Below are 21,126 nucleotides of genomic sequence, written 5' to 3' on the forward strand. Positions count from 1 at the left end.
GAGCAGCACTGGCAGCCACGTCCTCTGGGACCTGTGAGATCGGGGAAAGGCAGGGATGATGACGTGCACTGAGCAGAGGAGATAAGGCAAGGAATAATTCCCGGTTGCCTCACACTGTTTCAGGCCTTCTATCTACACAATCACAGCCCCTCGCTCTGTGTAGGCCGAGCGTTTGGCACTTGGTCCAACAATACCCACCCAGCATATCAGCAGCACAACAAAGTGTTCAAAATTCAGAACTCTGAATCTGCCCAGCTCGACCCTTCTGAAGGGTGTAAGTCAGCGCTGGCTGCTCCTCTGCGATTGGCCCCCAAGGAGCAAAGTGATTTCCTGAGCAAAGGGGCAGCTGGAAGAAGGATGGATGGAGGGACGGATGTTGGTGAGTGGCTGTGCCTCCAGCATCTGCCCAGGAACCCACAGAAATTGCCCCAGAGAGAATCTGAGGGCACAAAACCTGAATCAAATCAGGTTTACCTGATTACATCCGTTACATCAGTTACCCTGCTGTAACTCCACAGGGAAAAAAAAAAATCTACTGTAGCCACTGTATTCTGTACATAATAGATGAATCTATTCAAGGCTGCCAGGGCTCAAGGAGTGCTTGGACACTGCTCTCAGGCACAGGGTGGGATTCTTCAGGGTGCCCTGTGCAGGGAGGGACAGGACTTGGACTCGGACTTGATCCTTGTGGGGCCCTTCCATCTCAGGAGATTCTTGACTCTATGTACAAGGCATATGTGTGCATTTCTCCACCTCCACATTTGAAGACAATTCATTTTATTACGTCTCGGGAAATAAACTTGCTTCTTTCATAAGGCAGTACTCTGCTGACGGGGCTGTGCCCATTCAGAAATTCCTCTTTACAACCTCAGGCACCGCTTTTCTGTTGATGCAAATCCCACGTCAGAGGCATCGTGCAGCAGCTCTGCAGCCCCGCTGTGGGCACAGGGAAGTGCTCCAGTTGTATAAACCACAGCTCACAGCATGCCTGGCCAGGCACAGGAAAAGTACAGGGGGTTGTAAACGCCAAGCTGATGAAATCTGCGTGAGCTGTTAAATGTTCAAACAGCAAAACCCATTTTAGCTTTTTATTTTCTTCAGAATGGCTCTGGTGAGCACCTCCGAGGTGTGTCCCAGTTCCTGAGAGCAGACGGCTGAGGGGGAGGAGGAGGGAGAAGCACGGCTCTTATGCAGGTAAGGGCTTGAATGCCATCGGTGACGCCAGCAGAAATCCCTGGGATACAGCGACAGAGAGGGAGGTGGGAACCTCTGGATTTAGCTTCTTGGGATGCTGCTGCTGTCTGCACACATTGACGCTGCTGTAGAGCCACATGGGTTGTGAGGATCACATAAAACCAGGTGTTTGCAAGCAGTACAGAAACACGGGTCACCGTCATCGAGGTTCCGAGCAAACACCACGCAGGGGATGAAGGAGGCAGTTCACACGGCTCAAAGAACGGTGAAAGAAATTACTTTCAGGCTTTGCAACAGTTTCAGAAAGGTGAAAATGAATCTGTGCCTCGCCCCAGCCGTGTGCTGTGAGCCGACACCTTTAACGATGTGCTTTTACTCCTGCTGTAGTTGCAGCTGAGGCCCCTCCACAGCCCCCTGTGCGTGAATCCTGCGCTCAGGTCCGCGTGGGAGAGCAGTTGACACCTTAGAGGAATGAAACAGCTCTGCTGGGATTGCTGGCAGGGGAGGGAGCCTTGTGCTTTTACAGGCGTTGTAAATTTGATGATGGCCCTGGCCAGAAGTGAGAAGAGGATCCCTGCCTTGTTTCCAATGGCAGCTTTCACCTCATGGCCATTAACCCTCCTTCCACCCTCAGCACGTTCTGCAGGAGCCCCTGCGTGCTCCTCATGCAGTGCTTGGAGGCTGACGAAAACCGAGCCCTCAATGCACAGGTGAGTCTGTCCCGGGACACGAGTGAGTGGGAAATGCTGAACTTCCCCTGTTGAGGGGAGGACAAGGCACCCAGGCAGAAGAATCCCTTCTGTTGTTATAGATGTGTTTAGTCTGACCCCACATCAAGGCATTCCTGTAGAGACCCCCATCCCTGGAAGTGCCCGAGGCCAGGTTGGATGGGGCTTGGAGCAACCTGGCACAGTAGAAGGGGTCCCTGCCTGTGACAGAAGGTTGGAATGAGATTTTAAAGTTTCTTCCCACCCAAACCATTCTGTGATTCTATTAAAATAGTATTTTCTGTGCTATCACTAAGGCTTGGATCACAGCAAAGTCCTGTGTGCTGACAAAATGGCATTGGTACTACCTGAAAATCAAAGGAAACAATCCCAGAGTGACAAGGAACCTGGAAAAAAACAGAGAGAGAGATACAGAATTTGACCATAAAGTAAAACTTTAATTCTTATAAAGCCCTCAATGAGACACAGGAAGAGCAAATATTTGTTCTGCTGCTGACCTTCTCAGGCAAATAGCACGGGAGGCCCTGTGGGGCTGGAGGCATCGTGCTGCTGGGAAGTGAGAAATCACCAAAAGCCAGAGGGGGCTGTCGAGAACCAGCTGATTACTCAGGGGAGTCAAATTCCAACGCAGTGAGAAGCCCTTACCTGGATGAATGTGCCCAAATAACAGATATATTTTTGCCATTACTTCTTTGCTGCTGAAGAGAAAGGAATTAATTTCCAGTGTATGTCTAGAGTCAAAATTCAAACATATTTTCAGCATATCTATAATTTTCTGCATGTAATTGGTCCTGCCGTCTCAGCTAGAGAATAGTTTTTAGTATTTTGATCTGAAAAATGATCTTCTAAAAGTTTTTGATAGAATTTGCCATTCTATCACACTAAGAAGCTGATTTTGGTGATGTCTGTACTTCCAAGGGCACAGCACTGCTGCCACAACAGGGAAAGGTGCTCGCCTGAGCTGGGCACATGGCACAGGCACAGAATCACAGAATGGTTTGGGTTGGGAAGGACCTTGGAGAACATCTCATTCCACCCCCCTGCCATGGGCAGGGACACCTTCCACCGGACCAAGTGACACCAAGCCCTGTCCAACCTGGCCTTGGACACTGCCAGGGACAGCATATCCAATCAGCCACTTATTTTCAGCTCCAAGAAGTGATTTTTTTTGCTCCTACCTGGAATGCGTGGCTTGGCGGCTGACACCAGCCAGCAAAGCAGTGGTGGCTCTGCTCTCTGCCCAGCCTGGAGGTTAGGGCAGGTTTAAGATACAGAGGTAAAGACTACCGAGATGAGCTACAGAATTAACACCTGGCTGACGGGTTAACAGGGGGTGGGCATGTTACTCATAGCTCCAGGTCTCTTCCTCACAGCCCTCCTCTTCCCGAGAACACCCCTTCCCTGAGCCAGTGTCTTTATTGGGGCAGCTGATCACCCCGGTAATGATGCCATTTGTGACTAATCTTCCAGGATTAAAAATGAACTGTAGCTGCTGCGGCTTCCACCTTTGCCGCATAGCAACGAGAGCAGAAAGTCAATTAATTACCTTCTCGCTGGAATCCGGGGGCCCTTTCGTCCTCGGCTCAGCCGAGTGTGTAATGGAAAAGGGATCGAGGCAGGCTGCAGCTGGCCAGCTGGGAATTGCATGACAAAGTGAAAGATGAGCTCTGGGAAAAAGAGGAGAGGGAGGGTGCTGGGGGGAAACCCTCATCCTACAGGTTCATTTAAAAAAAGTAAGATGCTAGTGATTACACAATTATTGACTTATTTCCCTGCTTTCAGCCCTGCTGATGGTTCTGCAGACACCCCGTCTTGTTGCAGGGCACCACCTGAGCTCCTGGAGACATGGGATTATCTGCTCTGACCTCCTCCCTGCTTCAAAACTGGCCTTTCAAGAAGTTTATTTGGGTAATAGTTGCTTTTCAGCTGCTGTTTCCTTGGGTAATGGTCCCTTTTGGTTTGTTGCAGCCTCTCACATTGCCCCAGAGTTTCCACCCAGCAGCTGTTTGGTTGCTCTGAGAGCTGGTTTTGAATGTGACTGTTTCACTGCTCTTTCTGGTGGCTTTCTGTGGTGAAGGTTAATGGGAAAATCATTCTAAAGATTGAATTTCCTTGGAAAGATTTGACGGATGGGTACAAACAAACTGAGAAGCCATGGGTGGTGATCTGAACAGATACGGGGTTTGACTCAGCAGGAGAACATGCTGCTTTTAGCAGCCTCTGTGGAGACAGGGGCTTGTAAGGTCACCCTCAACCTTCCCAGATAGAGCTCAGTGCCCTGTTCTGAGGGAAACTGCAAAAGTGAAGGAAGATAAGGACTATTTTAATGTCCATTTATCAGATCTGACAGCTTCAGAGCCCTCAGTAATTATCTGTTAATGAGAGCAAATAAATGTTACCTCTGGCCCCTCTAGTTCAGCGGTGTCACTCAGGTCACCTCGCAGGGGCTGGGAGGGGGGACATCAGGATTGACACTCCCTGGGACAGGAAAGAAGGGACAGTAGAAGGGAGGAGCATGGATTGGGAAGTGCAGAAGCCTCCAGCATGGCCAGTGGTGGATCCATGGGGTGAGGAGGGGCTCCATGTGCAGGGCTCTGTTGCAGCGACAGCAAGGTAATAGAGGGAACGTCAGGTGCCCAGAAAGGAATCCTGGTCTGTAGAAAGAATCAAACCTAGAGAGACCAAGGAATGTGAGACCCTCTACTTTAACTTTCGCTCTGGGCACTTCTGTCCTATTATCAGTTGGGATGTGAGCTGAACCGGGCTCCAGTGATTTATCTACAGTGACAGAGCTACAGTGCCTGAAATAGAACAAGGAAGCTTAATCTCTGCCTTCCTGCACAAGTTGGAAATTTGGAATCCCAGGTTTCCCTTTCCCCGTCAGGGGTTTGCACCACATAGAGAAGTTTTTGGCAAAACCAAGTGTCCAGTTTAACAGCAGAAGACCTTTGATGTGACAGGGAGGATGTCAGCTCCTCAGGGAAAAACTGAGAGTGCTGTGCCCAGTTTGGTGAGTTCAATGACATTTTCAAGCCTTAGGAAACAAGTCTTGAGGATCTTCTACCCAGTGCAACCACCACATGTCTATTTAATAGCTAGGATGAGGTGTTTTAGTACTGGAAAGTCTATCCTGAATCACAGTCCTGCTGTGGGACAGCACAGCCCTCTCCTTTCCCAGCCTTGCAGTCTCCTCTCACTCAGCTTTCTAACGCGGAGAAGTAGTAACTTTAAGTCTCATTGTTAATTTACCTCATCTGCAGTTTACATGTGTGCAGGGGGAGGTAATCACGGAGCTGCCTTCCCTGCTGTTCTCTTCCTGAGGTTTCACACTCTCCAAATTCCTTTTTGTCATAAATCAAATTAACTAAATTGCTTAAGAAGTACTGTTCTATTAAAAGCAGATAGTGTTGTGATGCCAAAAGGTTTATTAGGAGAACTGTATTTTTAATAGTAATACTTCGAGATTACTGACTGCTAAGTCAGAGTTTCAAAGTTTAAAGACTGCTTAAAACTCCTGTGAAATAAATATTTTGGTAGGTATTTACAGAGGCCTACAGCAAGGTACAAATGGATGAAAACATATAAATGTGGCTAAAATATTGGTTATTTTATTTGCTGAAGATCCTTGGATCCCCACACAAAGCTGTAGAGGTGCCTGAATTCTTGGTAGTCCTGAGTGGGTTTGGGAAGCTCCTGAGGCACAAAGAGTGAGCCCAGCTGGTGCATCCATGGACTCCTTCACGGGATGCAGCGACGCACTTCATGAACCAGCTTGTCCCCTTTATTAGGAGCTGTCCCAGGAGGAAAGTGGTGTGGGAGAACAGCAAAAAAAAAGCAAGGCTCCCCCGTGTTTGAGTTTCCTTCCTGATGGAAAAGCAGCAGCAGGGGAGGGTAAAGTCCCCTCCATATCCTGCTGTGTGTCCCAAAAGAATGCACCACGCTGGGCTGGGCTCCTGGAGTGCTCAGGGGCGGGGTGGTGCTGGTACCACGAGCACCTCTGAGCCTCGGGCAGCCACCCTGTGCTGCTGCTCTCTGCTCACTGCAAGGATGGAGGCAGTGGGCAGAAATGCTGCTTGAGTGCCCAGAAGGTACTTATTTGCGAATATTTTTAAATCCCATTTGCCCTCCTCTCTTAATTTGAAGGCTTAAGCTAAATTCATGGAAAGGCACAGAATCTGTCCCTGTAATACCCATGAAGCAGAGACCCTCGGGTTCCTGGCAGCCGCAGAGCAGACCCTGGTGAGAACCACCCTGCCTGCACCTTGCCCAGTCCTGCACCCAATTCTGCCTGTTATGGAGCAGAGCATCTCACCAGGAAGTGACCAAAATCCCCACAGGAGGTTTGCTGCAGTGGTAACAGGTGAAATTTCTATTTTGCTGAGAGATTTGCTGTGTGTCAGTGGGAGCTGCACAGCTGTGCACTGTTCTGCTGCGTCACCAAAAATACATCCTCTGCTGCAGCTGTGATTTCCAGCTCATGGTCTGTTGCCTCCTTATTGTCTCCTGGCGAGGGATAATTTCAGTCCTGCCCTAGTACCTGTTCTTTTTCTGTACATTATCCTGGATGAAAGAAGGAAGGCCCCTCTGCGAAGATCTGGTGTTCTGCCTGTGGGGTTGATGCTGAGGCTCCCAGGGCTGGCTGGACTCTTCTGGTGCCTCTGGACAAGGAACTGGCTGCTTGCCTGCTTGTGAGGACAATAAATATTACCCTGTCCCAGCTTTGCCAGTCTGAAACACTGACAGGAAAGCTTTTCAGGTCACAGTATTTGAGAAACTCTATAGAAATGCTACATTTAGGCTGTAATTACTGAGTGCTGTCCCCGTGACTGGCTCTGGAGTCACCACGGAGGAGCTGCCAGCACTGTCAGGTATCGAGGGTTATTATGGGCACCCCTGCAACAGCAGACTAAGAAAATGTGATGAGCTGGTCTCTCTGAGACATGTAAAAAACAAGCAGGTATTGCTTGCGTTGGACACAGGTGACTGGAGCTCCTTGCACCCTCTCAGTGCAGGACCAGGAGGGCTGGGTCTGCCCCGTGCCAAGTCCCCCTCTGGCTGCAGAGAGCTGGGCACTCACACCCTCCCTGTGCTACAGTGAGTTTTCCCAGCACTGTGCATTGCACTGCTCACACTGGCATTGTGGGATAAAAGGGAATGATGTGTGTGGAGCCTCCCTGCAAAAAGAGGTTTTTTCTCTTTTTTTTTTTTTTTTGCCTTTCTTTGCTAAAAGCAGGACTCTGCCCGCACTGCAGAGCAGGGGCAGCCAAGGCGAGTGCAGAATCCAGTCCTCGTCCACGAGCACCAGCATCCCCTCAGCTGGCAGTGGGCATTCAGGGGACTCAGTGGCAGCAGCACGAGGTGAGGTTTTCTGTCTCATCCTCTCCAGCAGCACGGGAAGTGTTGCTGTGGGCTGAGCTCTCCTTCCCTTTCGATCAAGCTGTGACGTACCTCGCTTTGCCCTTTGGCTTTCCTTAGGTCACAGCAGCAGCTTCACGTGGTGTTTTTCTGGGCTCAGGTTTTGATTGTATCCTTTACCTGGAGTTTATTTTTGCTCTCTAGAAAAAAGACCCGACTAATTGATGATACCTGCACTCAGAGGCTGCACATCCAAATCCTGCTGTGGGAAACAGCACCCTCCACATGTGAGGCTCCACAAATTGGTGTGGGAGTCAGGTCCAGAGACCCAACTGCAATTTTGCCAGTTGCTCCAGTCCCTGGCTTAGGTGAACCTGGTTTCTGTCACTCCAAAACACTGAGAGAGGTCCTGTTAAAGGAAGATACACAAACCTGTGCCTACTGCCTTCCCTTGTTAGCCTTGCCTGAGGTGTCAGGAATATCACAAAGCAGGGGCTGGGGTTTCCCAAAGAGCTCCTCTTGGCTTTTGGGTAGAGCTGGAAGAAGTTTGCAGGAGATGTGAGTAACTGTGTGTTGCTGACCTGCTTTTATCAGAAATGAACACATAAAGGAAGAAGGAAAACAGACAGATGGGGGATGGAACAGGCTGAGATTGAGCCCTCCTGACAAGAAACACCCCAAAGGCAGGCTGGCTGCCGGCCGGCCCTCTGCTCTGAGAGGCCCTTCCCACAGCACACACAGATTAAATACAATTAAGAAAAAACAATATTAAAAGAATAAGAAAAAAATATAGATTATATAAAAACTCTCCAGTACTGGGGCATCATCTGGCCACAGGGAGAAATTTCCTGTTCAGACCAGTCACTGTTTGTTATAGCCTCTACAACTGCAGCAGAAGAGCTTTTTATTTGAAAGTTGATACTAAAAAGCTTGGCAACAATGAAGTGTGCACCTTCCTTTCCTAGTCCACAGTCATTTCCTGTGAAATACAAGGGCAAGTACATATATGAATATTTAATTTGACAGTGATGAAGCTTTATATATTAAGTCAGTGAAAATGCTGTTAAAGCTCATGGGAACAATACTACTTGTGTAGTGAGTTGGGAATTTGGTACCCAGTGGCTACCACTTAATTTTGACATGAAGCATAAAGACAAACATTATTCCAACCTATTGAAAGTGTTTTTGGGAATGTGTTGTGCTCAAATTGCAAATTAATTTTTAGTTTATAGGTGATAATGGTTTATCAAGGCTTTTCCCCAGGGGAAGCAGAAATCACAGCAATTCTTGTACAAATTGTATCCCAAATTACAGATCAGAAGTTATTTATTTTGCAAATAGTGAGGTTAAATCAAGAAGCCTTTTTTTTTCTACATATAGTAAAATTTTCTTATCATAATACACATTAATCTAAAATTATGATATTCCCAGTCCTTTATATGTGTGGTCTTTTTTTTATAAGTCTTTAATTTAGGCAGCCATTTTCTGTTGAGTAAAAAAAATGAAATAAAGAGGGGACATCCACTGCGGGCTTTCTCCTGGAGACTTTGCCTTTGGATTTCGCTCTGTTATGGTTATTTTACTGCAGAGTATCTGTCAGTGTGGCTGCAGCTGTCTTTGTCTTGAGCACTGTCCTGTGGATCCAGCCCCAACAGCCAGAGCACAAACCCAGCAGCAGCTTCTTTGATTCTACATCCAGAGTTTTCACTTTGTACTTTCACTCACAGCTGCTGACGAGCTCTAAACACGACCAGGAGGGAGAACCCAAAGCTTGGGGCATTCCAGCACCCTGTGCTGCAGCCCACAGCCCTCCCTCCCCTCCAAAACCCACTCACTCTGCACCACGTCCTGACAGCAATGCCTTTTCCTTCCCTAACAGCCCAAAATTCCCAGGGCTATTAACTAGGTCACAGGAGCTGGTCCCAATCCAGCAGTTTATCTAATTGCCTTTTTATAGTATATCATGCAACTCTTCATTATCCTGTCAGAGTTTCCCAGCACGGTGCTGGAGCGGGGATGAGGAGGCCGAGCTGGGATGAAGGGCAGTGCTGTGCAGCCTCTTGTGCCTGTGCATTGCTGGTGCTGCTGGGGTGGCATCGGCCTGGCCATAAACGCGGGAGCTGCTTTTGGCAACGGCTGGAGGAAGGTGGAATAACTCCCAACTCCTGGGATCACCTCCCTGGGTGGACATGGACGTGTCCAGAGGGGTGGCTGCTGCTCCAAGAGTGCCTGCTGACCTGCATGAAGTTTGCTCCTCGGGCAGATGTGACCATGGAATTTTCTTGGCTGGTTGGGCAGAAGGTGCCCCTCGGCCTTCCTGTCTCTGCAGCCTGGTATCTGTGCTGGAGGTGCCCTGCAGCAGGTTAGAAAGGTGTGGGGAAATATTGTGGCATTGGCCAGGAGGCTGAGCAGGAATCAGGGGGTTGCACACCTGCATTTGGACACCCACGTTTTCCCCGAGTGTTACAGGGGAGGATGAGGGTGAACATTCAGGATTTGCACATCTCCTTTTTTCATATGGTCACAATTTGCAGTCTGGTGTGTTTGTAGCAGTTCACAGTCCCCCAAGGCCCTTGAGAATCAAATCCTTTGGGGGCTTGGAGCCTGACTGAGCAGTGAACTAGGAGTGATGCCCATCCTGCTCCCAAATAACTGCACCTTCGTGCAAGCAGCACCTTCTATGCCGCCCAGCAACCTGCAGAGGGGCTGGTGGTGAGGGATTTAGAGAGACAGCACATCCAGGATTGGCCTTCCTGGCTTGCTTTAAGTATTTTTGACCACAAATAGCTTTTTCCCTTCCGTTTATTAATCAGAAGACCCAGCCACAACCCTCACGAGCCTGCTCTGCAGAGATAAGGCAGAGTCGCTCCTCCGGCTTGGACGTGCCAGGGGAGGATGGTGGGGTCTGGACGAGCTGCTCCCCGCAGGAGCAGAGCTGCACACCCCTAGGGCTGCTCGGGGGGGTACAGGAGACCCTCAGCCCGCCCCGGGGAGCAGCTGCAGAAAAAGAAGATAGTGCCAGAGCCCCCCGGCGTCAGCGCTGGCAGAGGGGAGGCTGCCGCTCGTTCGCGGGCTCGCTCTCGCCTTTGAGCTTCGGCTGAAACGATTTGCAGCTCAAACGCCCCCCTGAGAGCCGCTAACCTTTGGATAAGGTCTGGCACCGTTATCCTGCTTGGGTTAATTGGGAGTTAGAGAGAGCCCAGGAGTGTCGCGGCTGCCTCCATCCATCCGTCCGTCCGTCCGTCCGTCCGTCCATCCAGCCGCCCCTCCAGCCTTCCCCGGCGCGCTGCGGGCAGCGATGGGGAGAGAAGCAGAGGTAAATGCCCAGACCCTCCTCTCCATCTCTCCGGGTTTTCCTCTCTTGCTCTCCCTCTTTCTGTGTCCCGTAGCCCTTCCCTCCGCCCCCGTTCCTATTTTTGTGCTTTCTCCCCGATTTCAGCCGCCGGTATTAGTTCGGGGGGAGGGGAAGGGAGGAAAAGTCTTTTTTTTCCAGCCGCTGCTACAGAAAATCTTTTTCTCCCTCTCCTGGAAACGGGGCAGGAGCGAGCCGGCGTCCCGGAGGCAGAGGGACCCGGGTGGGTGTTCCCAGCCGGGCAGGGGGTGGCGGGGGAGGTTCCGAGGTGCGCCCCGCCAGTGGGGACAGGGGAGGCGGGTGCGGGCTCAGCTCTCGGCGTTAAAACCGGGGGGCAGAGCGGCACGCCCAGCTCCTGTATCCCTCGGAGCCCCCAGACCCTGACCCCTCAGCATCCTCTGCTTCCCCGCGCATCCTCGCACCCCTCACAGTTTCCCACTCACCTCGGGGTCCTACGAGGCTCGGCAGCCCCCCCCCGGCGCTCTGTGGGCTCTCGGCTTGAGGGGTCCCCCGGGCAAGAAACGGGCACGGCCCCGTACAGCAGGGGGAAAAGCGACCCCTGACCCCCGGGCATCCCCGGCCGGCGGAACGGCCCGAGCCCGCCGAGCGGACGGAGGGTGCCACGGCTCTCGCAAGGCAGCCCCTGCCCCGGGGCATTCTCTGCGCACCGGCCCCGCCATCCTGGGCTTATTTTCAAGCTCCCTGTGACTTTTTGTTTTTTTTTTTTTTCTTTTCTCGGTTAGAGGTTTTTTTATTGGTTGGTTTTCTGTCGGTTTGTTTTTTTTGTTCCGGTTTTGTTTGTTTGTTTTGTTTGTTGGGGCTTTTTAATATTATTATTTATTTCGGTTAGGGTTTTTTTTTTTTTTTTCTCTAAGCGCTATCTCCCGAGCCCGACCCATCCGTGACATTGTGGATGCTCAACGAAGAGCCGAAAGCCCGCTTCCTCCACCCTTGGCGTGATCATAGAAAGGCTTGGGTTGGAAGGGACCTTAAAGGTCAGCTGGGTGGCTCCCAGTGGAACCCCCTCCACCCCCCGGCATCGAGGGCTGCTGGCCGGGTGCGGCGCGATGCCCGGTGGGACCATTTTGGGTCTCCCAGCCGACGTTCGGGGGTGCCGGGGCAGGGGCGGGGATGTGTCAGGGCTATTTGAGGAAATAATCACGCACCAGACAGAGGTTTGGATGCATTTTCGTTCCTTCTTCCCTGATGCCCCCTGCAGCCTCCAGAAACAGAGCTCCTTCACGTCTTCCTTCATAACGAATTCGTCTTAGGATGAAGAAAAATTAATGTTAATAAAAAGAAAAAGGAATCGTTGGACGAGTCCCTCAAGGTGTCCGTCGTAGCAGTGGTTTTCCCGGGCTGTGAAGAGGCGAGACGGCGGCTGCGGCAGCCGAGGGCAGCGGGGACGGCCCGAGCTTTTCACTTTCGCCCGTTAAATCCCAGCCCTTAGACGCTGCTAAACCCGAGGCGAAGCCGTGCCCCGCTCGGTTTTCTCGACCTATTTGTGCACTGACATGTAATAATTCCCACGCAAAGCCAAGGATGCGCTACGCTCAGTCGCCCTTCTCCTCTGCTGCCATCAAAACCCCTATTTTTGGGGGGCCGGCTGTAGCAGCAGCTCCCCATCCCTCCGCCGGGAGCAGCGGCCGAGAGACCCCTTAAGGCTACAGCTCTCACCGGGGATATTTTAGGTTTTTTCTGGTTTTTTGCGCCCTTCAACCTTTTTGCACCCAATTTGCTTTTGGATTGTGACTGGGAAAAAAATTTAAAAGGTATTTAAGGAGGTTATTTAAGGTTTTTTTCCTAGGAATCGGTTTTTTTTCCCCATCTCTGTTCGGTACCGGATCCCACCTGCAACCGCAGCCTGAGCGCTCTCTCCCTGCTCCCTCAACAACGATATTAGGAAATAATTTAGTGGTGGCTTTTCCTCCCATCTGTAGTAAAATAATGTTCTTCTTTTGCCTTCCAAAATAGCAAAGGTAACAGAAATTCCTCCCCCCACGCGCCTTTTAAAGAACATATAGATATAATTTTTTTGTTTTGTCTTTGTTTTAACAACGATTCAAAGGCTCTCCCGCCGCAGAGGGGACGTGCTTTCCCACACACCTCCCCCAAATGCCATCGCTCCCACTGCCACTCTCCACTTGTCTGTGCCACAGCACAGGACCGGCATTTCCCGTTGCCGTTGTTGGCTGTGCTGGCCGCTCACCTCGGAAAAAATTAAAATAAATTAAAAATCGTAAGGCTTTTGACTTACAAACGAACATAAGCGCTTGCACGGAAGCGGAAAATATCGGTACTTTGTTTAAAGAAAGGAGAACCTCAGAATTGGCTGGTGGGGACCGAGAGCTCTGCACGGAGCATCTCCCTGGTGCCGGTGCCCCTCGCGGCCGGGCGGTACCGGTGCGGTGCCGATGCGATGCCACCCGGATGCGGGCCCCGACCGGGAGCTGGGCCCCTTGTCCCGCCGGTTTTGGAGCTCCCTGATCCCAGGAATCGTTAAAGAGAGCTGAGCCTTCGCTCCTTGTGCGCGGGTGGCCACGCTCTGCTGAGTCCCCTGGGCAGGGGCCGCTGCCCAGGCCGCCCCCCGCCTCCAAAGGAGCCGCGCGTTTCGGGGGGCAGAGAAAAGAAAAAGAAGGGGGTGCGAGGAGGAAAATCCCGTTCAGAACCTGTCGAAAGCTGCCTGTCCACCTCCTCAGCAGGGCTCTTTTGTTTCTCCGTGGGGAAGGGGCTGGCGGCCGGAGGCCTGCGGGCGAGTGCGGGGCAGGTGAGGGGCAGGGCGGGCAGTGCAGGGGATGCGGAGCCGGGTGCGGGGGGGGGGTCCCGGGCTGCGGCGCTGCTGGCGGGGCCCGGCGGGCGTGGGTGGGGCGGGGGGGGAGTGCGGGGGGCTGGGCTTGGCCGGGGAGGCTGGTACCTCCCCCAGAAATGCAGCAATTCTCTCCCCTCTCCTCTTCTCTCCGCGAGGTGGGCGCACTGCGATGGAGACGCGGCGCGCTCTGCCAGGGGCTTGCGCTGCCCGTCTGGTGACATCCGCCGGCTGCTGACAGCCCCCATCCCGCCCGATTCGCCCTCCGATCCCGCCGCGGGGCTCGGCGGAGCGGCGCGGAGCAGCGCGGAGCGGGCGGCGGGGCGTGCGGGCCCGCTCCCCCCGCAGCGGTGTCATGCCCCTGGGCATCCCGGCCGGGAGCCGCCCGCACTGCGCCGGCACGAGGAGGTAGCGGCTCGGAGCAGATCTCCGCAGCCGCCCCTCGCCGGACGACCAAGTCCCGTCCACCGCCCCGCCGCCCGCCCGCCCCGTCGGGTCTCTGCATCCCCGAGGGTCCGCGAGCAGCGGAGTCACCAGAGCCGCCGCCATGGCCACCCTCCTCCGCAGCAAGCTCTCCAACGTGGCCACCTCGGTGTCGCACAAATCCCAGGCGAAGATGAGCGGCATGTTCGCCAGGATGGGCTTCCAGGCGGCCACCGACGAGGAGGCGGTGGGCTTCGCCCACTGCGACGACCTGGACATGGAGCATCGGCAAGGGCTGCAGATGGACATCCTCAAGTCCGAGGGCAGCGAGGAGGGCGGGGAGCCGCCCCTGGAGGGGGACATCCACTACCAGCGGGACGGCACAGGGCCCCTGCCGCCCTCCGGCTCCAAGGAGGCCTGCTCCGAGCTCTCGGGGCAGGGCAAGCCCAAGATCACGGCATGGGAGGCGGGATGGAACGTCACCAACGCCATCCAGGTACGGCCGCCGCCGCGCCGCCACGGCCGAGGGCCGCCGGACAGCGCTCCCTGATCCCGCTCCTCTTACATGCTCTGTGTCTTGGCCAGCAGCCGTGAGCTGATTGCAAACCCGCTTCGGGGAAAAGGGGAAAAAGAGAATAAAAGGGGGGGGAAAAGAAATAAAGATAGGTGAAAGATAGAGGAGAATAATAGGGAGAAAGGAAAAGGGAAATAGATTTTAAAAAAGGAGATTAAAACTCCCCAGGCCGGCTTTCTGCTTTTCCCCCCACCCCCGAACAGGGCACAGCGCCAGGGAGGGGCCCCAGCCCTGTGACACTGCAGCTTCTGCGGGGCGGGGGCTGGCCAGTGACCCCATCAGGCTGCCCCCAGCAGGGTCAGGGAGCAAGGAGGGACAGGGGCCCCGCGCGTGACTGGGCTGCTGGTGGGGCTGCACTGGAGTGGGCCAAGTGTGGCCCCTCTGGATGTCCCCAGCTACGGAGGTCTTGGCACACCGAGAGGGGCTGGGGACAGAGACAGTAGAGACTGGGGCAAAGCCCGGGCGCCAAAGCCTTGCTGGCCTGTTCCGGGCGCTCGGGGGTGCGATGATGCGGGTGTGACTGCGCGGGTGTGACTGAGGGGGCTGCACGTCACAGGGACACGGGGCTGCGTCACCGCGGGGCCGCGACTGCATGGCGTGACTGTGTGACCGCCTGCGTGGGTGTGATGGTGCGCGGACGAGACACAGAGCACGCACATGACCGCCGTGCTGCGGCTGCGTGTGCTCAGCCTGGGCCCCTCCAAGACCCAGCAACACGGTTTCTATTTTGTCTCTTTCTAGGGAATGTTTGTTCTGGGCCTGCCCTATGCCATCCTTCATGGTGGATACCTAGGACTCTTTTTAATAATTTTTGCTGCAGTGGTTTGCTGCTACACTGGGAAAATCCTTATTGCCTGTCTTTATGAAGAGAATGAGGATGGGGAGATAGTCAGGGTGAGAGACTCCTACGTGGACATCGCGAACGCGTGCTGCGCGCCCCGCTTCCCCACCCTCGGGGGCAGAATTGTGAATGTGGCTCAGATCATTGAACTGGTCATGACCTGCATCCTCTATGTGGTGGTCAGTGGGAACCTGATGTACAACAGCTTCCCCAACCTGCCCGTCTCCCAGAAGTCATGGTCCATCATTGCCACGGCAGTGCTCCTGCCTTGTGCGTTCTTGAAGAACCTCAAGGCAGTCTCCAAGTTCAGTTTGCTCTGCACCTTAGCCCACTTTGTCATCAACATCCTGGTGATCGCCTACTGCCTCTCCAGGGCGCGCGACTGGGCCTGGGACAAAGTCAAGTTTTACATTGATGTCAAGAAGTTTCCCATCTCCATTGGCATCATTGTCTTCAGCTACACCTCCCAGATCTTTCTGCCTTCCTTGGAGGGGAACATGCAGAACCCCAAGGAGTTTCATTGCATGATGAACTGGACTCACATAGCAGCTTGCATCCTTAAGGGACTCTTTGCCTTGGTCGCCTACCTGACCTGGGCTGATGAGACCAAGGAGGTCATTACAGACAACTTGCCATCCACCATTAGGGCAGTAGTCAATATTTTCTTGGTGGCCAAAGCCTTGCTCTCATACCCCTTGCCGTTCTTTGCAGCTGTAGAAGTCCTGGAGAGGTCCCTTTTCCAAGATGGAAACAGGGCTTTCTTCCCCAACTGCTACGGGGGTGACGGGCGGCTCAAATCCTGGGGACTCACCCTCAGATGTGCCCTGGTAGTTTTCACCCTGCTCATGGCTATTTATGTCCCCCATTTTGCCCTCTTGATGGGTCTTACTGGGAGCCTCACAGGCGCAGGGCTCTGTTTCCTGCTCCCCAGTCTCTTCCACCTCAAACTCTTGTGGAGGAAGCTCTTGTGGCATCATGTCTTCTTTGACGTTGCCATTTTCGTTATAGGTGGTATCTGCAGCATCTCTGGGTTCATCCACTCTTTAGAAGGCCTCATAGAGGCTTTCAGAACCAATGCTGAAGACTAAGGAGGGGCCAGAGTCGGGTGCAGGAAGAGAATCACACTGAACATCCACATAGCCAAATAATTCTGCATCCCTTTAATGGAAAGAATCATTATTTTCGTTACGTGCATCCAACAAATTCTATGTCATAGAATCTGCAAATTAAGGAAAACAAGAAGAGATGAAAGTGCTCTCCCTGATGTCTTTTTAAATAAGCTCAGATTTAAATCTATTTTTTTGTTATTTAGATTTTTTTGAAGGAAATTATCTGGTGCCCCGTCCCTATCTCCTCACTCGTTGCCTGAAGCTTGGCCCCCACAAACGGCCTGTTGGGAAACAGTCGCAGTTTTCAACACTCCTCACAGATATGCAATTCAGTGTTTCAGGAGCTGAAACACAGGTGCCGATCCCATGGGATTGGGTCGCTGCGCTCACAGACGGAAGCAAACCCGCCTTTAAAGGAGCAGGGACCTTTGTTTTAACACTTTGAGAGATGGATGTAGATGAGACCCAGATTGTACGACCAGCCCAACAAGCCCAAGCAGCAGCTGACGGCCGGTGATGCTGCTTTCCTGCAATGTTTACACCATAGTCACACAGATGTCAGGACTGCTTGATTCTTTCATCCGAATCTGCACCGAGGAACGGCGCTTCCCATCGAATACAAATGTGTTGCCTCTGGTTGAAATCGCAGCCCTGGAGTCCACTTCTCGGTGACTTATGTTTCGTTTCGTTTTAACAATCGTTATTTCTAAATTATGAAAAGCTAAAAAAAAAAAAAATATATATATATATGGTTGGATTTGATGTCGTTCAGGATTACAGGAACAAAACTACGACACAATTCATTCTGTGCAATCTACCAGATCCGTGGAGCTGTTTCCAATGTACGTGTGGTGTCATTGTGGTAAATAAGATGAAAAATGTATATCAGAAAAAAAAAATCTATCTTTAACATATAATGTGGTACATAAATATATCGAACAATAAAGAGAAAACATAGATGATGAGGCTGGCCTGGTTCGTGGGGGGCCACGGAGAAGCAGGGCAGGGGCAGGAGGTTCATCCTCTCCGTGTCGGGGCTACAGCACATCCTCGGCTTAAAGCGAGGCAGTGCTGGGTTGCCATTGAAGGTGGCATTAAGCTGTTTGCGAGAGGTAGGACACGTTTTTTTGGGAAGAGGTCGTCTTACGTCTGGGGGTGGTGGGGCTGCTTTCACCCCCTCCTCACAGTTTTGCTTTCCCCCGTAGTGCTCAGACTCCAGGGATGGAGGGAGTTTGCAGATGCACCCCGAGGTTTTTGTTCTTGTGAAGGAGGGGAAAAAAACCCGTTACAAACAAATAAAAGGGGAGAAAAAACCGAAAAAAAGTGCTGGATGTACCCCTGGCTTGATCCAAACTCATCAAATCCTGCCCACGGCTGTGGAGCACCGCGCTGATCCCCGCTGCAGGCAAAGCCGCCACCGCGGGGAAAATCAGCCCCACACTCCACTCCTGTGACAGAAAACACCTCGATTTACACCATTTTAAAAGCCACAACGATTAATTGTCCACCCGCTGCCGCTACACAGCGAGGATGAGGATGGGGGTACCCACCGGCAGCACTCTCGCAGCACAGGCACGGCTGAGATCCCTGTGGGGGTCTTATTTTTGCCCCCAAATCGCGTCGAGCCCCGGTAGGGCCGGGATGTCCCTCCATGTCCCCCGTCCGGTCCGGCGCTAGCGGGCAGCTCCGCAATGCGGTACCGGGGGCGGGAGGGGGGTGTTGGCACAAGCTGGGAAAGGGGCTGCGAGCGGGAGCGGGGGATGTCCCTGCCCGGAGAAAAACGCATTTCGGGCGGCTCTCCGAGCAGCCTCCGAAAGGAAAGCACAGGGGAGCTGTGGGGTCTATTCCATGTGGAGACAGGGCGGTGTGGCGCCGGGGGTGGATGAGTGGGGGGGGCATCGTGGTGGGGCGCCTGCGCCCCCGGATTAGCCACGCTTCCCTCCACGCCGGCGCCCTTTCCTGGGGACATCCAGCGCTGTCCTATCCCGTTCTCAAGCTCATCCCCATCATCTCCATGCTCACCCCTACACGCATCATATTCATCCTCATCACCCCTGCTCCCACCCCGATGCAGGTTACCCGCGATTGCCGCCCTGCCGCAGGCACCGACAGCCCGATCCGATCCCCCGCCCCGTGCGCTCCCCGCCCGCAGCCGGCCCGGAGCCGGCCCGGAGGCGCAGCGCCCTCGCCCGACGGCGCTCCCGGCCCGGAGCAACGGCATCCACAGCCGGGAGATGGGATGTGCCCGGCCCGGAGCCACGGCATCCACAGCCGGGAGATGGGATGTGCCCGGCCCGGGGCCACGGCATCCACAGCCGGGAGATGGGATGTGCCCGGCCCGGGGCCACGGCATCCACAGCCGGGAGATGGGATGTGCCCAGCCCAGAGCCACCGCGTCCATCCGCCCGGGATGAGGGGAGCCAGCCCGGCCTGGGAGCTTCACTTCAGGGGTGCTCACTGCTCTTGCTTCTGCCCTGAACTCTCTGTCCCAGCTCTGTTTTCTCCTCAGGGCGATGATAAGGGGCCAGTGTGGGAGGAGATCCAGCCCGTCTCCCTGCCCTGAGCAGGGCTGAGATAACCCCTCGGATCCTGGGAATAAGAGCTGAGGCTCCCCGGCAGGTTAACACACTGCTCTGCACATCTGTGGCTTGCATCGGCTTTGAACAAGATGGTTTCAGGGTGGTTTTGTCTCTCTGTTCCTCACCAGGGAAGCAAAGGGACCCATGCCATGCCATGCCATGCCATGCCATGCCATGCCATGCCATGCCATGCCATGCCATGCCGCAGCAGCGCGGCAACTGGCTCTCCTCTCCTGTGGGCTTGTGTCTGGATACGGGATGCTCACAGACTAACCTGTCCTGGTCTTTGTGCTTTACAGGGGCCAAAACTTCTCTGGTTCAGGGTACATGATGATGGAGACCCTTTTATGAAGCTTTAATTTTGCAGAGGTTTTAAACCTAATTCAGCACTTTTTTTCCCCCTCTGTTTTGCAAGCAGAAGTGGCTCCTGCTGTAATTGGGGCTGTAAGGTTTGTCCCCTTTTTGTGACAGTGAGGGGAAAGTCAGGGATCCTCGCTCCTATCCCTCAGGGTGAAGAACAGAGAAGCATGAGCAGAGGGTGCCCTCAGCCCCTGCAAGGACACCTCAAATCCCGGAGCCCCCCAAGCTCCTGCATCCAGGGAGATGCCTCTGGCTGGAGGAGCTCCGCGAGGCATTCGTGCCTCCCGCTGCCGGCTGGCAGCAGCCGGCGGTGCTGCTCCCGGGGACGACAGGGCATCTCAGCGTCTGGCTCGCTGCGCTGCAGATTTCAGCTGTGGCGAAGCCAGCGATTACCCAGAGAGCCCCAAAGGGCTTTGTCTCGCTGTCAGCTCTGCTCAGGCGCTTCCCTGCGTGTTCCTGCCGGGAGCCGGCGCTCGCTGGCGGCTGACGTGCGACCAGCTTGCGAAACGAGCCGGCTCTGCAAGCCGGGCGATAAGCGGAGCCTTTGTCCTCTAAACTTGTCCGTGGCTGGAGCGAACGCAGATGTCGGTGCAACACTTGTGCCTTGGGCTTGGAACACGGGCAGCCCCTCCAGCCCGTCGCAGCAGACATTTTTATGCTGTGCTGGTGCCGGTGAAAGTCTTCGTGAGCCCAGCGCTGCGGGACATGTGCAGCCCTTACAGCAAGGGATGCAGCGGAGTGAGGAAAATAACCCCCAAAATAGCAGCAGGTTTAACTTGAACAAAGCAGAGATCTCCTGAACAGCCAGCGCGATGGCAAAGTCTGATCTGTGCTCCAAATGGCTTTTGTCTGCAGCTTCGTAGCTTCTGGTCATGTGCTGCAACAATCCTCTAAACCTTCTCACTCTGAAAACCAGACAAACAAAGGCCCTCTCTGCACTACCAGGGAATGGATTTATTTCTCTCTCTGTCCGTACAGTTCCTCAAACACAATGGGGACCTCTATTTGGGCTCGTTTCCTGAGACATGAGGGTAATGCCAAATCTCTGTTGCCCTCATGCACCCACACAGTCGTGCCACCCAACAGGACCATTGGTGGGAGCTGGAGTGAGGTGAGGGCTGAGCCCAGTCCTCCCTGTGGGCAGAGGGCAGGTGTGGCTCTGCCTTCTCCCCACACACAGGAAGCCAGAGTCCTTGGCTGTGGTGGCAGCTGGAAATCTCGGCCTCATGCTCCGTATCACATATTCCAGGCTATTTTAGAAAACGCCTGTTTTGACAGTGGCACCAATGTTCTCCATCAACTCTTTCTGTACATCTTTGTGTTTCAGGTGAGGAGCTGGAGGCTCCACCAGTGACCCCACCAATGCACTCATCTGTCAGACCCTCATTTGGGCCCCCACATAGGGATGTGTGACCACTGGTGCTGGGCTTGTGCAGAGGGCAAGGAAGAGGAATGCAGCAAATTGGGGAGGGCATGGAGGCAGTAGATTTTGGCTCTAAGAGTGCTCCTCTGGGCTCAGTTCTGATGTGCCCGTGGGGCTTGATCTTCTTGGCTGCTCAGGTGGGTGTTCCTGCATGTTAGTGACCCAGGATGGGGAGTGTGGAGCGAAGGGGGGGCACACAGGAGGCAGAAGGGAGGTTGTAGGACTGTCACACCTGTACAGATCAAGCATGTAAAAGTCCCTGGATTTCTTGCCCCTCAGTGCTGCCAGAGGACAAGGCTCCCCCTCACCCAGCTCCTTCCTGTCTGGCAAGGTCTGTGGGTTGCTGGAGGATTGGCAAGAGGTCATGTCCACAGCCGGGAGG

The 21,126-nt window shown here is 53.7% G+C and overlaps 1 protein-coding gene and 2 long non-coding RNA genes across 4 annotated transcripts; 2 read left to right on the forward strand and 1 right to left on the reverse strand.

Moving 5' to 3' along the window:
- The first annotated feature begins 953 nt into the window (after nt 1–953).
- Nucleotides 954–8,820, forward strand: LOC121675204. Its single transcript, XR_006019999.1, has 2 exons — nt 954–1,904; nt 3,705–8,820. It is a non-coding gene; the product is annotated as an uncharacterized LOC121675204 (long non-coding RNA).
- A 1,243-nt stretch (nt 8,821–10,063) lies between these two features.
- LOC121675197 lies at nt 10,064–13,431 on the reverse strand. 2 transcript variants are annotated; one of them, XR_006019989.1, is made up of 3 exons: nt 12,736–13,431; nt 11,796–11,895; nt 10,064–10,563 (listed from the first exon to the last, which is right to left on the reverse strand). It is a non-coding gene; the product is annotated as an uncharacterized LOC121675197 (long non-coding RNA). The 2 variants fall into 2 exon arrangements; XR_006019987.1 differs by having other exon boundaries at nt 11,796–13,431.
- SLC32A1 (solute carrier family 32 member 1) lies at nt 10,508–17,344 on the forward strand. Its single transcript, XM_042050366.1, has 3 exons — nt 10,508–10,593; nt 13,594–14,354; nt 15,174–17,344. Exons 2-3 carry the CDS (start codon nt 13,983–13,985, stop codon nt 16,359–16,361), a joined length of 1,560 nt encoding a protein of 519 aa, XP_041906300.1. The 5' UTR covers nt 10,508–10,593; nt 13,594–13,982; the 3' UTR covers nt 16,362–17,344.
- The last annotated feature ends 3,782 nt before the right edge of the window (nt 17,345–21,126 follow it).

Source organism: Corvus kubaryi, unplaced genomic scaffold (assembly GCF_017639235.1).
Source record: "Corvus kubaryi isolate FWS band 111438036 unplaced genomic scaffold, C.kubaryi_AGA036_p1.0 134, whole genome shotgun sequence".
Classification (NCBI taxonomy): domain Eukaryota; kingdom Metazoa; phylum Chordata; class Aves; order Passeriformes; family Corvidae; genus Corvus; species Corvus kubaryi.